Source organism: Callorhinus ursinus, unplaced genomic scaffold (genome assembly GCF_003265705.2).
Source record: "Callorhinus ursinus isolate GAN/ISIS: 27379988/994484 unplaced genomic scaffold, GSC_fseal_2.0 scaffold22, whole genome shotgun sequence".
Lineage (NCBI taxonomy): Eukaryota > Metazoa > Chordata > Mammalia > Carnivora > Otariidae > Callorhinus > Callorhinus ursinus.
The window spans coordinates 2,526,556-2,540,987 of NW_027397084.1; the positions used below are offsets into that span (position 1 = coordinate 2,526,556).

The window sequence follows — 14,432 nt, forward strand, 5'->3', positions numbered from 1 at the left end:
CAGCAATTTTAAAATCCACATTCTTTCTCGTTTTAATTTATTTTTTGCTTCCCACTCCCCGCTTAAATCGGGCCGACTGTTTGGGGAGATTGCTCCTTTACTTCCCCAAATCACTTCGGATTTTGGAAACCAGTAGAGAGAAGAAAGAGGTATAGCAAGAGCTCCAGAGAAGTCGAGGAAGAGAGAGAGACGGGGTCAGAGAGCGCGCGCGGGCGAGCGAGCAACGACAGGGACAGGGGCAAAGTGAGTGACCTGCTTTTGGGGGTGACCGCCAGAGCGCGGCGCGAGCCCTCCCCCTCGGGATCCCGCATCGGACCAGCAGCGCTGACGGACAGACAGACAGACACCGCCCCCCGCCCCAGCTCCCACCTCCTCCCCGGCCGGCGGCCGAGGGTGGACGCGGCGGCGAGCCGCGGGCAAGAGCCGGAGCCCGCGCCTGGAGGCGGGGTGGAGGGGGTCGGGGCTCGCGGCGTTGCAGTGAAACTTTTCGTCCAACTTCTGGGTTGTTCCCGCTCCGGAGGAGCCGTGGTCCGCGCCGGGGCAGCCGAGCCGAGCGGAACCGGGAGAAGTGCTAGCTCGGGCCGGGAGGAGCCGCAGTCCGAAGAGGGGGAGGAGGAAGAAGAGAAGGAAGAGGAGAGGGGGCCGCGGTGGCGACTCGGCGCTCGGAAGCCGGGCTCATGGACGGGTGAGGCGGCTGTGTGCGCAGACAGTGCTCCAGCCGCGCGCGCGCCCCAGGCCCTGGCCCGGGCCTCCGCTCGGGGAGGAAGAGGAGACCGCCTAGGCGCCGAAGAGAGCGGGCCGCCCCGCAGCCCGAGCCGGAGAGGGAGCGCGAGCCGCGCCGGCTCCGGCCGGGCCTCCGAAACCATGAACTTTCTGCTCTCTTGGGTGCATTGGAGCCTTGCCTTGCTGCTCTACCTCCACCATGCCAAGGTAAGCGGCCGTGCCCACCAGGCGTCGCGGGCCTCTGCGAGCGCCTCTCCCGGCTGGGGACGTGCGTGCGAGCGCGCGCGTGGGGGCTCCGTACCCCACGCGGGTCCTTGGGCACCGGGCGCGCGGCTTCCCCCTCAATCCTTGTACATGTAGGGGGAGGGGGCGCGCGCTAGGTGGGAGGGCACCCGGATAGAATCTCACCGCCCACGCGGGCCCTGCCCACCCACCAGAGTCACCGCACGTACGATCTGGGCCGACCAGCGGAGGGCGGGAGCCGGAGGAGGAGGCCGAGGGGGTTGGGTTTGCGCTGCCGCGGGCGGCTGAAGTTTGCTCCTGGCCGCTGGTCCCAGACGAACTGGAAGTCCGGGTAGCGGGGGCGGGAGCCGGAGCCCAGTGGGCAGGGGGGGTGCCCGGACCTTGGACCGAGGGAGGGCAGAGAGCGTGGAGGGGGCAGGGCGCGGGCGAGAGAGAGGGGGCTTGCTGTCACTGCCGCTCGATCTCTTAGGCCCTCGCCACGAGTTTGAGAAAAGTTTCGGGGTGGATTGCCGAGGGGACCCCGGGTCTCCGCCGGGCCACCTGCGCGGAGGCACCCCCGCCCGTCCCCGCTCGCGTCCCGCTCGGTGCCCGCCCTCCCCCGCCCGGCCGGGCGCGCGCGGCGCGGAGCCGATTACATCAGCCCGGGCCTGGCCGGCCGCGTGTTCCCGGAGCCTCGGCGGCCCCGAGCGGGGAGCCCCGGGCGGCGAGCGGCGCCCCTCCCCCCGCCGGCCCTCCGCGGGAAGGTGACCTCTCGAGGTATCCCTACCCGGAGGACCCGGAGAACCACCCCACGCCTCTCCCCACTGTCCCCAGCCCCTAGCCCCTTCCTGTGCTAGGAGGGATTTCTTGACGCCCCTTCCCCATTTCTCCCTGACGTGGAGAGAAGCCCCTGCCACCTTTCTATTTTTTACTCCCCTCTGCTGAGAAGACCCGTGTAACCCCTCTCCGACCCCAGAGGCCAGGGAAAGGATGATCGCTGTCAGAGGTCAGGGTGCAGGGGCACACTCTGGTGCTTTGTCAGACTACCTAAAGTCCCCACTTGGTGACAGTCTGCTTTGCTCCCCTCCCCCACACTTCCGAGCTGTGCTTTAGTTTTTATGGGGGTGGGCTAAGGGAGGAATGAAAAGAGTCATTACTCCACTTTATACTTTTTGGAAAAATGGCTTAAAATTTGCTGTGACGTCTGCATTGTGGGACCAGCTCCCCCCACCCCCACCTTTGGAGGGAGCTCCTGCCAGCCTTGCAAACACACTTTGTCCTGGTGAAAAGGGGTGTTGGAGCAGGAGCAGGTGGTTTTTTGGAACTCTAAAACTTGCCCACCCAACTTGCTTCTCAAAGCCATCTAAGGGACCCTTTACACTCTTCCCTTACACCTTCCCTCAGCCGCAGAGTCTCCCCTTGGAGAGAGGCAGAAGGAAAAAAATGGGCTGGGGTCCCTGCTGCCACGCCGGGTGCCTTAGACCCTGGCACAAAGGCCTTGGCTCCAGGCCTCCAAGGGGGGGGAGGGGGAGGAGTGGCCGCCTGGCCACAGCATGACCTTCAGAGGCCCCCAGAGAAGGGCACCTGGCCCCTCCCTGCCCAGAACAGCCCCTCCCAAGTGCCCCCTGGCCTTGGAGGGGGTTAAATTTCTGTCCCCCCTTCCTTGTTGGGGCCCAGGTGAAGTGGAGGGCATAGGGAGAACGTTGGCAGAAGGAACTCCCGGGGGTATCATGGAGATGGGCCAGGGGCTAAGGTGGAGACCCTGGAGGGTCCCTGAGGTTGCTGCTGTGGGAGGCTGCCCAGCTGGGATCCTGGAAGCTGTTATCTGACCTTGGCCCTAGGGGCAAGGCTCGGGAATCCGGGGTGCATTGGGGGTGTGTGGGAAGGAGACAGACAGACTTTGTCAGTGGGGTCTGCAGTTCCACAGCTCTGCTGCTTAGGATGTGCCCGCAAGGAAGGGCAGGTGGGGTGGGCAGCTGGTGAGAACCGAAGGCTGGGAGAAGCCTTTGCCTGCTCGGAGCTGTCAGGTCCACATGGTTGGGCATGTTGACCTTCACAGCTTCTGGGGAGGGGAGGAATGATCTGGTGGGGGTGGGGAGGGATGGCGAGGCCTAGGGGAGGCCTCAGGCCTGGGTAGTGCAGGGGGCCCCCTAGGGGCTGGGCAGTGCTAAGGCATAAAGGCTTTTCCTGGTTGCATTTGAGGAAACGGTGCCCAGCTGGGTGAGAGGGACTTGGGACCCCCCTCAGGCCGGGAAGGAGAAGAAACTAGCGAACAAGGTGCGAGTGTGAGGCTCTGAGCTTTGGAGATATGTTCAGGCTTCTGGAGGGTCTGTGTGCTGGGAGAAATGGGGCTCTCCCCTCCCCCCAGGGTTTCCTCCTTGGTTTTCCCTTCTAGGCAACCTGTGGGTTTGCTGAGTATTCCCAGGAACAGAGGAGTTTGGAAGGGGGAGGGTGGTTGGCGCCCTTCGTTCCTCTGCACTCTCCTTCCCCACCACCAGCTCACCCTGGTATTTGTCATGTCAGCAGGAGAAGGTCACCATGTTGTTTTTCTCGCCCCCAGTCCTTCCTTCCTGCCCCCGTCCAAATTTGTCCTCCTGTTTGACCTTACTACTTACCCGTGGCTTTGGACCAGGGAGTTGGGGGGCTGAGAAAATTCCCTGAACTCAGCAATGGGCCAGTGAGGGGTGGGGAGGGAAATGTGGGGAAGGGGCGGGGACCCAGACAGCACAGTGTTCTGGTATTTTCCTCCTGTGTTTTCCGTTTTCCACCCCCCGCCCCCCCGCAATATCTGGTCATTCTTTCTCTTCCTTCACAATTGGAGCAGCACAGGGGCTGTGGGCATGCTCTCTGCTATGCAGAGCCGGGCAGGTGCCTTGTTCCACTCAGAAGCCTCGGAGAAGCCAGAGGCTGCCGGCTGGGCGGGTGGCTGGGCCTCTGCATCCCTGCTCATGCCTATGCCTTGCTCTTTGTTTTGCCCTCAGTGGTCCCAGGCTGCACCCATGGCAGAAGGAGAGCACAAACCCCACGAAGGTGAGTCCCTCTGGCCCTTGGATGGGTATCCTGTCTCCCCAGGGGACGGGTAGGGAGGCTCCGATTCCTTTCTTTCAGGCTGGGGCGGTGGGGGAGCGGGGAAGGGGTGCAGGAGTGGGGAATCAAGAAGGGAAGAGGGGAGCACCGTGAGAGTCATCATTCTGGAGGTCTCTCTTTCCTACTCAGGCCTCTGCTAGAAATAGAACTTGTTGCTTTTTCCAGTAAAATTTTATTTGGAGAGGGAGCCATGAGTACAGGCCAGGAAAGACAGTGTTCAAAGATCCCAGTTGTCGAGGGAGGTGTCCCTTGTCCCACCTGCCCCCAGGGGAGGATGGATAGTCTGTGTCACATCCAGCCCAGCCGTGTCACCCCCGTAGGCTCTGTGTGGAGGGGGCTGTGCCCCTGGCTGTCCAGCAAACTGGCTGTGTGTGAGCTGGAGGTGCAGAGGGCCCAAGCTCCTGAGACCCCCTCCCCACAGCCTGTATTCCTTTGGGGGTGGAGAGAAGGGCCCAGCAGTCTCCCTCTGCCCTCCGGGTGGGATAGGTTTGGGTGCTGTGAACTTCCCTCCTGGGCCAGCAGAGGGCTGGCTGTAGCTCCCAGGTGCCCCGCCCCCTGCCCAATTCAGAGTCAGCCTGCCTTTTGTTCCTCTGTGGTTTGGAGTAGGGATCCTCCCATTTCTCTGGGGGAGCCCTGCCTGCCCCCCCCCCCCCCCCCCCCCATTGGGGCCCGCCCCCCCCCTTTCTGGGGGGGGGCCCGGCCCGCCCCCCCCCCCCGCCCCCACAATGTGGCCTCTACTCCAGCCTTGGGGAGGAGTGCCGGATGCCATTCCCCCAGTGCCCCACCTCTGAGTAAGGAAGGCCCTGGGGTCTTCCTCCAGGCGAGTGTTCCAGACCTCAGCCCCCTGTGGCCCAGGGTGGTGGCCAGGGGTGGTGTTTGCACTCGCTGGGCCAGTGGTGATGCCCAGCCGGTTCTGCCTCCCTCTTCACTCAGGAGCTCTTTCCTTGGCCCAGGGCCTGGCTTCCCAGCCACCCCACAGCCTATGCCGCTCAGAGGCTCCTGGGTCCCATTGTGCACCCCACCCCCATCAGCCTCCCGGTGGTCTCTGTGGTCTGGGAGAGGCAAGACAAATGGTCTTTGTTTGCTGGGGACAAGGTTGTCTTCAAGAAATAAGGAAAAGCAAGAAAGCTTGTTGTGGGAGTCGGTGTATGTCTGTGGCCTGGGCAAAAGCAGGCCAGCTTTCCTTGGGGGCAGTGGCTAGAATATGAGGGGTATGGGTGAAGTTGCCCCCCTCGACCTCCCTCCTGCGGCCCTTGGGGATTCCAGGGAGCTTTTCCAAGGAATTCCTAGTCTGGGTCTTTGTACGCTCAGCTACCAACTGCCAATGGCCCAGACCAGACCTTCCTGCTTTCCTGTCCTGGTTGGGGCCTTGTGGCCCCAAAGCCTGGGCCCCCTCTGTCCCCAACCATGACAAAGTGTCAGGTCAAGAATTCTTGACTAGTCATCTTCTTCGAGATAGACTTGACTTAGAAAAGGGCTTCTTCAGCTCTCTGCTCTCATCTGTACTCTTTGACAGTGCTTTACCTTAACCCTTTTGAGGGTGGAGGAGAATTCTATGCCTGTTGTCTGCATAGGGGAAGTAGATCTCAGACAAGGCCAGGGACTGGTTGGGAGCCCCCACTGCTCCCTTGCTGTTTTCACACCTATGGCCTTCCCCTCCCTTCCTGTCAGCTCCCCAAATCCTCCTCAACCTACTTAGTGTATAGATACCCCCAGGCTCATCTTCCTTTACCCTCTGGAGGGAAGAGGAGGCTCAGCCACAGTCTCTGGGGAGAGGCAGGCTAGGGGGTTGCACTTCAGATGCCTGGGTGAGGTTCCAAACCTTGTGTTACCTGGGCTGAGAAAGAGCGCTTGTTTGGGGGCTGGAAACGGGAGACAAAAACCCCACATTTCAGTCTCAGTTTCAGTGTCTTTAGAAATCCGCCCAACCACTTATACAGATGTGCAATCTGAGGCCCAGAGAGGGGAGGGACTGGCCCAAGGTCGCACCAAGTCATGGACAGAACCCGGACCTCTTCACGGGCTGGATGCCACTTTTTCCTCCTGTGAGGGCGAGGGACATTGCAGGGAGAGCATTACTTTGTGGGAGTGAGGTGTGTGTGTGTGAGATGGAGAGTGGCAGGCTGGGCCACAATTTGGAGTCATCATTCCAGGTCCTGAGTGTGTCTGTTCTCAAGGGCCCCGCCCCTGTGGCCTAGAATTACCCCTTCATGCTCCAGTGCACCTTGAGCTCCACGGCCAGCCTGGGAAGCTGTCTTTACCCTGCTCTCCCTCCAGATCAGCTTCTAGAAATGCTCTGTGGCTGCGGTGGCGGCACCGTTTTTTCCATGATGCAAGCAGTTTGCCCTCTTGGGCGGGGTTATCGGTGGCTGGCAGGGCCTGCATAGCGTGCCCACCCACTGCCACCTGCTGATTCTAGGCAGGCCTGGCCCCTGTGCTGATGTTCACCACCTCCCCAGCCCGTGTCTGGGGAGGGGTCTGGCAGGTGGCAAAGTGCCCCCCTCCCCACCACATGCTCCTACATGATTTGCCTTGGGAAGGCTTTGATGTCAGAGCTGATTGGAAGTGTGGGCCCGGGGCAAGTTCCTCAGCCTCGCTGAACCTCCAGTTCCCGCTTTGTAAAATGGGGTTCCTAGTGGAACCTCATAGTGTCATGTGGGGAGAATTATTGGCCATGGAAACCATGGACGATGGTGCACAATGCCCAGCATATAATAAGTCCTCATCCAATGGTTGTTGGTATGGTGGATGGTGTGACAGAGATTGTAGGGAAATGCGGAGTAGGTTTGCCAAGCTGGCTCTTCCTCCTTTCATGGGAAACTTAGATCCCCCCGCCGACAAGTATACTCATCCTCAAACTGTGCCCTGGTATCAAGGTTGACCCAGGAGTTGGCTCAGCGGTCATGGCGAGGTGGTGGGGTCAGATGTAGCAGACCATCTCCCTCAGAACCCAACAGCCTCGTGTGATCTTTGGAATAAAACCAGACCTTCCATCAGTGCCCATGGTGGAAAGCTTAGGGAAGGATGTCAACCACAGCTGGAGGGACTTAAGCTAGAGTTTGGGAAGGATTGGCCCAGTAGGGGGTACCTCTCCCAGGAACCCTGAGGGGTTGCCCTATAAAGCTCGGTGGAGACGGGGGCCGGCCATCTCTTGTGTGACCGGCTGGGCTCATGTGTCACTCCATCCCATGCAGTGGTGAAGTTCATGGACGTGTACCAGCGCAGCTACTGCCGTCCCATTGAGACCCTGGTGGACATCTTCCAGGAGTATCCTGACGAGATTGAGTACATCTTCAAGCCATCCTGCGTGCCCCTGATGCGGTGTGGGGGCTGTTGTAATGACGAGGGCCTGGAGTGCGTGCCCACCGAGGAGTTCAACATCACCATGCAGGTGGGCATCTGCGGGGAGTGGGGGGTGGGGGGGGCGGGAGCGGGATTAGACTTTGGGAACAGGTGCTCCCCCGCCCTTTCCTGGGCAACTCTTGAGAGGAAAAGCCAGACTTCCCTTGCTCAGCTCCTGCCCCTGAGTCAGTCAGGAGGCAGTGTGGGGAGTCTTACCCCCTTTGGAGAAAAAGATACCCTGCATTTCCTGGTCTGGGATTCCCCGCAAGTCCCTACTGCCTCCTCCTCCTCCCTGACCTTTGCCCCTGGGCTCAGGAGGGGCTGACACCTGTGACAGGAGCCCCCTCTTCCTCTCTTGGAGGAAGAGGGCCCTTCCTCCTGGGGGGCTCTGTTCGGGGTGCTGGACGAGCCTGGTGCATGGAGAGTGTTAGAAGGTAGTCGTTTGGTGCTGCCTGGTGACAGGGCACATCTCAGCCTGGACAGGGTGGGAGGGAGCTCTGAGACCCCAGGGAAGGTGGCTGTTGGGTAGCGACTAGGGGTCAAGGTGAGGCCTAGAGGGGATAACAGGAGGGGAGGGACGGGCACAGGCAAGAACCCAGGACCTGAATTCCCAGCCTGGCCAACCCGTGCAGCCACGCCTGCCCTCAAGAAGAGCCAGGGGCTCCTTGAGGTCAGTAGGGTCGGGGGAGTTGGGGTGGGCCTGAGGCTCTTTCTGGTAGAGCCCCTGGTCCCTCCTCCCTCTACCCCCCACCCCTGCTCTGTAGAACCCCTGGGTGCTGAGTGGCAAGAGCCACGGGATGTCCCATCTGGGTATGGCTGGCTGGGTCACTAACTTCTGTGATCTGCTTCCTTTCCCTCTAGATTATGCGGATCAAACCTCATCAAGGCCAGCACATAGGGGAGATGAGCTTCCTACAGCACAGCAAATGTGAATGCAGGTGAGGACGCAGTCACGCATTCGGATTCGTTTGTTCAGCAGATGGTGGGAGGGTTAAGCATGTTTCACTTGTTAGCCGTTTCTGCCTTGCAGGTGTGGCACCTTGGGCATTTTCATTTTACTTCTCTGTGCCTCAGTTTCTATGTCTGTCAAATGGGCACAATAATAGGATGTCTCTCATGGCATTGTTAGAAGGTTTAAGTGAGTTCTTTTACGTAAAGGGATTAAAACTGCATTGATATGTCATAAATAGTACGTTACTGCTTTTGTTGTTAGCATCACCAACTGAACCCCTCTCTGTTTTGTTCTTTTCTCTTCCTTTGCCCGCTGCAGACCAAAGAAAGATAGAGCAAGGCAAGAAAAGTAAGTGGCCATGACTTTAGCTCCTCTCCCTCTCCTTGGCCGGTTATCTTGGTTTGGGGCTCTTGGCTTCCTCTGTCAGGGGGGGTCTCATGGCCTCACCGAGTCCGGGAGTTGGCCTCACGAAGACTTGTGGTGGCAGTAGGGGGTTGGAGCAAACCCGAGGATTCTGGCTCTAGGATTAGGGGCAAAACCCCAGCCTGGAGCCTGGAGCTTCTGTGGAAGGAGACCACACGTTCCAGGTCTCCAGGTCATTCCTGGCCGGGACTTGCAGTTTTGGTGTGTGGGGTGCGTGTGGACAGCAGCTCCCTGGCCTGCTCTAGTCTCCTGTCCCCCCAGAGCAGGGAGAGGGAGGGGGTGGCAGAGAGGCCAGCTTTTGTGTGTCAGAGGAAACGGTCTCTCACCACGGTTGCTGTGATGGTGCCATTGGACTTGGGGGCCGGCTGAGAGATTTTCTTGGTGATGCCCTCCTGTAGGAGTGAGGCGGGCCTGAGCCACTCAGCCCTCCCTGGCCAGGGAGAAATGAGTTGACTGTTGGTCATTTTCTGAGGCTTCTAGTTGCTCCGTGTGGAGTGTTGGGTCAGGATGGAGCAGGGGGCATCGTCTGGGGGCAGTGAGCCTTCAAGACCCGGTGAGCAAAGGGGACAAGCCTGCAGGGAAAGAGAATGAGAGAGAGCACCTGTGTCCCTCCCTCCCCTCCCCTCCCTCGCCGTCCCGTCTGCCCCCAAAGCTCTGGGGGCCCAGAAGCTCCGAGACCTCAACTCCTTGCCTCTTCCCTGAGTCCCCAGCTTCCAGGACGGCTGTGGCTCCCAGAGCAGTGATTTGGGAGAGTAGTCTCAGAGAGAGAGAGCGCGCGCGCGTGTTTGTGTGTAGACCTTCCTCCTTGCCAGCGCTTTCTCCTAGGGGAGCAGTCTTGCCCCCTCCTCGGTCCCTTGCCCTCATTTCTTCCCCTGTGGCGGGCGTTCTGGGCATCCTCTGGCCTGGCAGGTGTGGAGAGTGCTGGTTCCCTTGAGGGGAACAGGCTGCAGCCCGCCCCCCCTTGCCCGTTTCCCAAATGTCTGCATTGCCCACAGGGAGAGCGGGGGGCTCGCCTGGGCTCGGAAGAGAGTCTGGTGAGATGGTGTAGCAGGCTTTGACAGGCTGGGGAGAGAACCTCCTGCCAAGTAACGCCCAGGCCCCTCCTCCCATGCCTCCCTAACTCCCACCCCACCCTACCGCCTGCCTGGGGCTCTGAGGACACCCGTCCCCGCCTCTCGGCCCAGGTTATGGCTGGGCAGGCTGGCGCCTTTCATGTGCCGCCCCTGGGTCTGTGCCAGCTCCCAGTGTAGCTGCTCTCCCACACCGGGATCTGCAGAGGCAGGGCCCCTGAGGACCCCTTTGCCCTTGCACTTGGAAATGAAGGCGGAAGGTGCCCAAAGCACAGCCTGGGCCCCGACCCCCACCCCCATCAAGTCAGGTCTCTCCAAACTGTGGCCTGCCTTTTATAGCCCCCCTCCCCTGACCTTCAGGGTCAGACTTGTCCAGGGTTGCTGCCCACAGGGCTTTGCCCCCTGCCTGGGACCAGGAGCTGCCACGAGCACTCAGGCCTTTAGGTCCTGTGTCCTGCACCCAGCCTCTGCTCCCCACGCAGAGCATTGCCGGAGGCCAGGTTGGCCACCCCAGGGTGGCCGAAGGGAGAAGGAGGAGCCATTGAGCTCCTGTTGCCCCAGCCTTGCTGTGCGTGTGCGTGTGCGTGTGCGTGTGCGTGTGCACGGGCAGGCCCTTTCCCGGAGCCCGCTGGCCTCCTGATGCTCGTTCCAGGGAGTTTGTCCTGAACCTTGCCCTCCTCGTTGCTTCTTTTCCTTTCCCCTTCCCCCTTGCTCTCTCTTTGTCTGTCTCTGTTTTTTTATTTTCCAGAAAATCAATTCGAGGAAAGGGAAAGGGGCAAAAAAGAAAGCGCAAGAAAGCCCGGTATAAACCCTGGAGCGTGTACGTGGTGCCTCCGCTGTCTCATTGCCTGGAGCCTCCCCGGCCCCCAGTCAGACCCCCGCCGGCGGGACCCCCTAACACTGCCCCCCCCGGCCCCCCCCCCCCGGCTCTCCTCCCCCTCTCCCCCCCAGTGTCTCTCTCTCACTCTCACTCCACTAATTGGCACCAGCGGCTAGATGCGGTGGTGGCGTGGCCGGTCCAGGCTCGGGCTGGCCGGGTGGGCAGAGTGGGCCTGGAGGATTCAGGGAGGGGACTCCGGCTTGGCTGGGCACCGCCTTTCTCTCACCCACTGGGCACTGGTGGCGGGCCCATCTGGCGCGGGTGCCAGGCACCGGTGCCTGCTCACCCGACTGGTTTCCACTGCTCTGGGCTTCTGCACTTGTCTGGAAGCTGAGGGTGGTGGGGCGGGCAGACGTGGCGTGAGGAAGGGGTGCAAGTGACGCGAGGCAGCCTGTTGTCAGCTGCAGGAGGAGGCTGGGTGGGGTCAGGCACCGTATGGCAGCCCCTCCTCGTGGACCTGGGGCCTCCGGAGGGGAGCCCTCTACTCTAGTCCGACGCACGGCACCCACAGAAACCTCCCTGTAGGTTTGGAGGCTCTTCCTCTGGGTTGGAGGCTGTGGTGGGCACTTTGGACACCAGTGGCCTGGCTGTGGACGCTGCCTCTGGGCTTGGCCTGCCGTGGTGCCCTCCTTCAGCCCGCCTTTGGTGGAGGGGCCCGGGCCTGAGCAGTGGCCCGGATTGTTGTCCCCAGCAGGTGAAGAGTCAAGGTGTGCTCTTTCGGGGGCGGTAGCCATTGGGGCCCTGTGGCCCAAGACTTGAATTTGTCCCTATGGGACACCACTCCCCCCTTACAGTGTCCTCTCCTTGCACTCTCTGCCCACCTGTGTCTGCCTCTTCCTGCAGGCAGGCTTCCTAGCCAGTGCTGCCTCTTTCCGCCGCTCTGTCTGTCTTCCGCTGCAGCACTCGGATCCTTCCAGGGCTTGGAAGGGGCAGGGGGGCCGATGAGCTGGGTGGGGGTGCAGCTGCGGACTGTTAGGGGGTGTTGCATGGTTTTTTTTTTTTTTCTCTTTCTCTGCTGACGCTCTAGCTTAGATGTCTTTCCTTTTGCCTTTTTGCAGTCCCTGTGGGCCTTGCTCAGAGCGGAGAAAGCATTTGTTTGTACAAGATCCGCAGACGTGTAAATGTTCCTGCAAAAACACAGACTCGCGTTGCAAGGCGAGGCAGCTTGAGTTAAACGAACGTACTTGCAGGTTGGTTCCCAGAGGGCGAGCGAGTCAGAGAGGGGCTTCACACAGAGATGGGGAGAGAGAGAGAGAGAGAGAGAGAGAGAGAGAGAGAGCTTGCGCGCACGTGCACCCGAGAGGGGCCAGCTGCTTGCTCGGCTTCTAGCTGCCTGCCTGGTGACTGACCGCCGCCTTCTCTGCTTGCGGGGCCCCTGCGGTGGGACGCAGGCGCTGGCCTGACCTGCTGGGGCCTGTTCCGAGGTTGCCCTGGTTGCCTGGGGGGGTAGCCTGGTGTGGCTTCAGGTGACGGTGTGGACGCAGGCTGAGTGTCGTGTCCTGTGGTCCCGCGGTGTCCTGTGGTGGCTGTTGGTCCTGATGTTGTTATTACTACTATTGCTACTAATACAGAGGGCCCTTCTTGGTGTGGGGGGTGCTGCCGTCTCCAAAGCTCAAATGCTCTTGGGGGCCTTGCCACCACCCTGTGAAGTCTGCACCGCTGGGCTTCTCATCCCTTCAGTGTCCCTCACGGGGGCAGGGGGCGAGTCCCTCCGAGACTGGTGTCCCCAAGGGCACGGGCTCCTGCTGTTGGTTTGGGGTAGGTTGGAGATTTAACGTTTGGGGGACACTGGATACCTTTAATACTCCAGTTACTCATGGTGACAACCCCAAACAGCCCACATATTTCCAAATGCCTCCAGGATGGGGGGGTCGGGAACTCCTCACAGGAGGGCCTGGCTTTTATTCACCTGGGTGACCCTCCAGGCATCTGTACCTCTGTCCTCTGACCACAGTGGGGACCTAGAAAGTGTCAAGTATGTAAGCGAATACATGACTGAGTTCAGGGGGTAAGGTCAGGAGCACAGAGCCGTGACAGGTTGGCTGGCAATCTTTCGATGCCTTCGGTGGTGTTTATACAAGTCTGGCCTTTGCTCAAAGGCCGGGAGCCCTCTGGGCCAGCCTGAGTTTCACCCAGGGAGGGGGGCTTATATGCCAGGATTCCCTGGCAGGGTCAGGGTACCCACAGCTAGTCCAGATGCTCCATTAACAAAGTCCTTGGAATGTGGCTGCCTTCCCCACCCCCGTGTTCTTGTGGCTGTGGCTGTCCGAGGGATGCCGGGGACCAGGCCCTGGGGTGTTGGTGCAGGCTTCTCTCTGTCTCAGTGGTATGTGAGGATAGGAAGCGTATGTGAGTGCGGGCTTGGGGCTCTGCCTAACTCCAGGGCCCAGTGAGGGGTCTCCACATGCCCCGGGGGCTTCAGGGAAGGTGAGGGCTTTATCATTTTCACGATTTCTGTGGGGATTATTCTGCAGAGAGACTGTCTGGGATGGGGTGTGTGAAGTCATCTGGGGGCTAACAGAAGTTACCCCAGCCTCCAGAGACCTCCCCCTCCATGGGGGAGTTTCAGGACCCCCCCCAAACTGGGGGCTTAGGATGCCCATTGGCAGGCTCTCAGAAGGGCGGGGCCTGCTCTGACCTCTCATAGGAGAGAAGGGAAAAGGCAGTAAGTCCCAGGGGCAGGGGCATGACACGAAAGCTCTTGGTGTCCCCTCTGCTTGGACAGGAGCTGCGCAGCGAACGATCACCTCTCCCCACCCAGCAGCCTGGTGCCGGGGGCCCACTGCGGCCAGCATGCTGAAGAAACGAGGCCTGGAGGGAGGGCATGGTGAAGGGAGATGTGTCCCTCACGGCCTCGCCGGAGCAGCCCCTCCCTTTCAGCTGGCCCTAGCCCTGGGTCAGGGTGCTCTCCCCACTGTCTTCCGCAAGCCAGCCCCATAGAGGCAGAGCTGAAGCCCCTCTCGCTGCGGGCACTCTTTGCTGACTAACTCGGTCCACCTCTGGTCACCATCAGCTCTTAAATGCCAAGTAGGGACTGTTCTTGAGTATGTGTTCATTTGTCGCCTCTGATGGCATGTCCCCATGTCCTTGTCTTGTCTCAACTAGATTGTAAGCTCTAGAGGGCAGAGGGGAGCCCTGGACTCAGCTCCTGCTCTGGCGGGGGCGGGGGGGGGGGCGGTGGGCAGGGGCTGGCTCTCCCCTCACGCTGGGCTCCTCGAGGCAGCGCCGTGCTTTCGCCATCCTCTCTGCCGCAGGGACTCGGGGCTCCCGGGAAGGGAAGGCTGCCTGCCTCGCTACCACGTCCCCGCGCCCGGCCCTAACCCCCGGCCTCTGTTTCCCATCTGCCGCAGATGTGACAAGCCCAGGCGGTGAGCCGGGCTGGAAGAAGGAGCCTCCCTCAGGGTTTCGGGAACCAGACCTCTCACCAGGAAAGCCTGATTCAGAACGCTACAGAAACCACACCGCCGCCACCACCACCACACCAACCATCGCCATCACCAGAACAATCCTTAATCCAGAAACCTGAAATGAAGGAAGAGGAGACTCTGCGCAGAGCACTTTGGGTCCGGAGGGCGCGACCCCGGCAGAAGCATTCCCGGGCAGGTGACCAAGCACGGTCCCTCTTGGAATTGGATCGCCATTTTATTTTTCTTGCTGCTAAATCACCGAGCCCGGAAGATTAGAGAGTTTTATTTCTGGGATTCCTGTAGACACACGCACCCACATACGTACA

At 60.6% G+C, this 14,432-nt stretch overlaps 1 protein-coding gene across 1 annotated transcript; it reads left to right on the top strand.

The window, feature by feature from the left end:
- Positions 1–66: 66 nt before the first annotated feature.
- On the top strand, positions 67–14,426 carry VEGFA (vascular endothelial growth factor A; the record flags this gene model as incomplete). Its single annotated transcript, XM_025890397.2, has 8 exons — positions 67–930; positions 3,927–3,975; positions 7,227–7,423; positions 8,236–8,312; positions 8,645–8,674; positions 10,568–10,639; positions 11,758–11,889; positions 14,050–14,426. Coding segments are annotated over 8 exons (1,443 nt in total), but the record flags the coding sequence as incomplete, so codon positions are not given.
- Between the last annotated feature and the right edge of the window lie 6 nt (positions 14,427–14,432).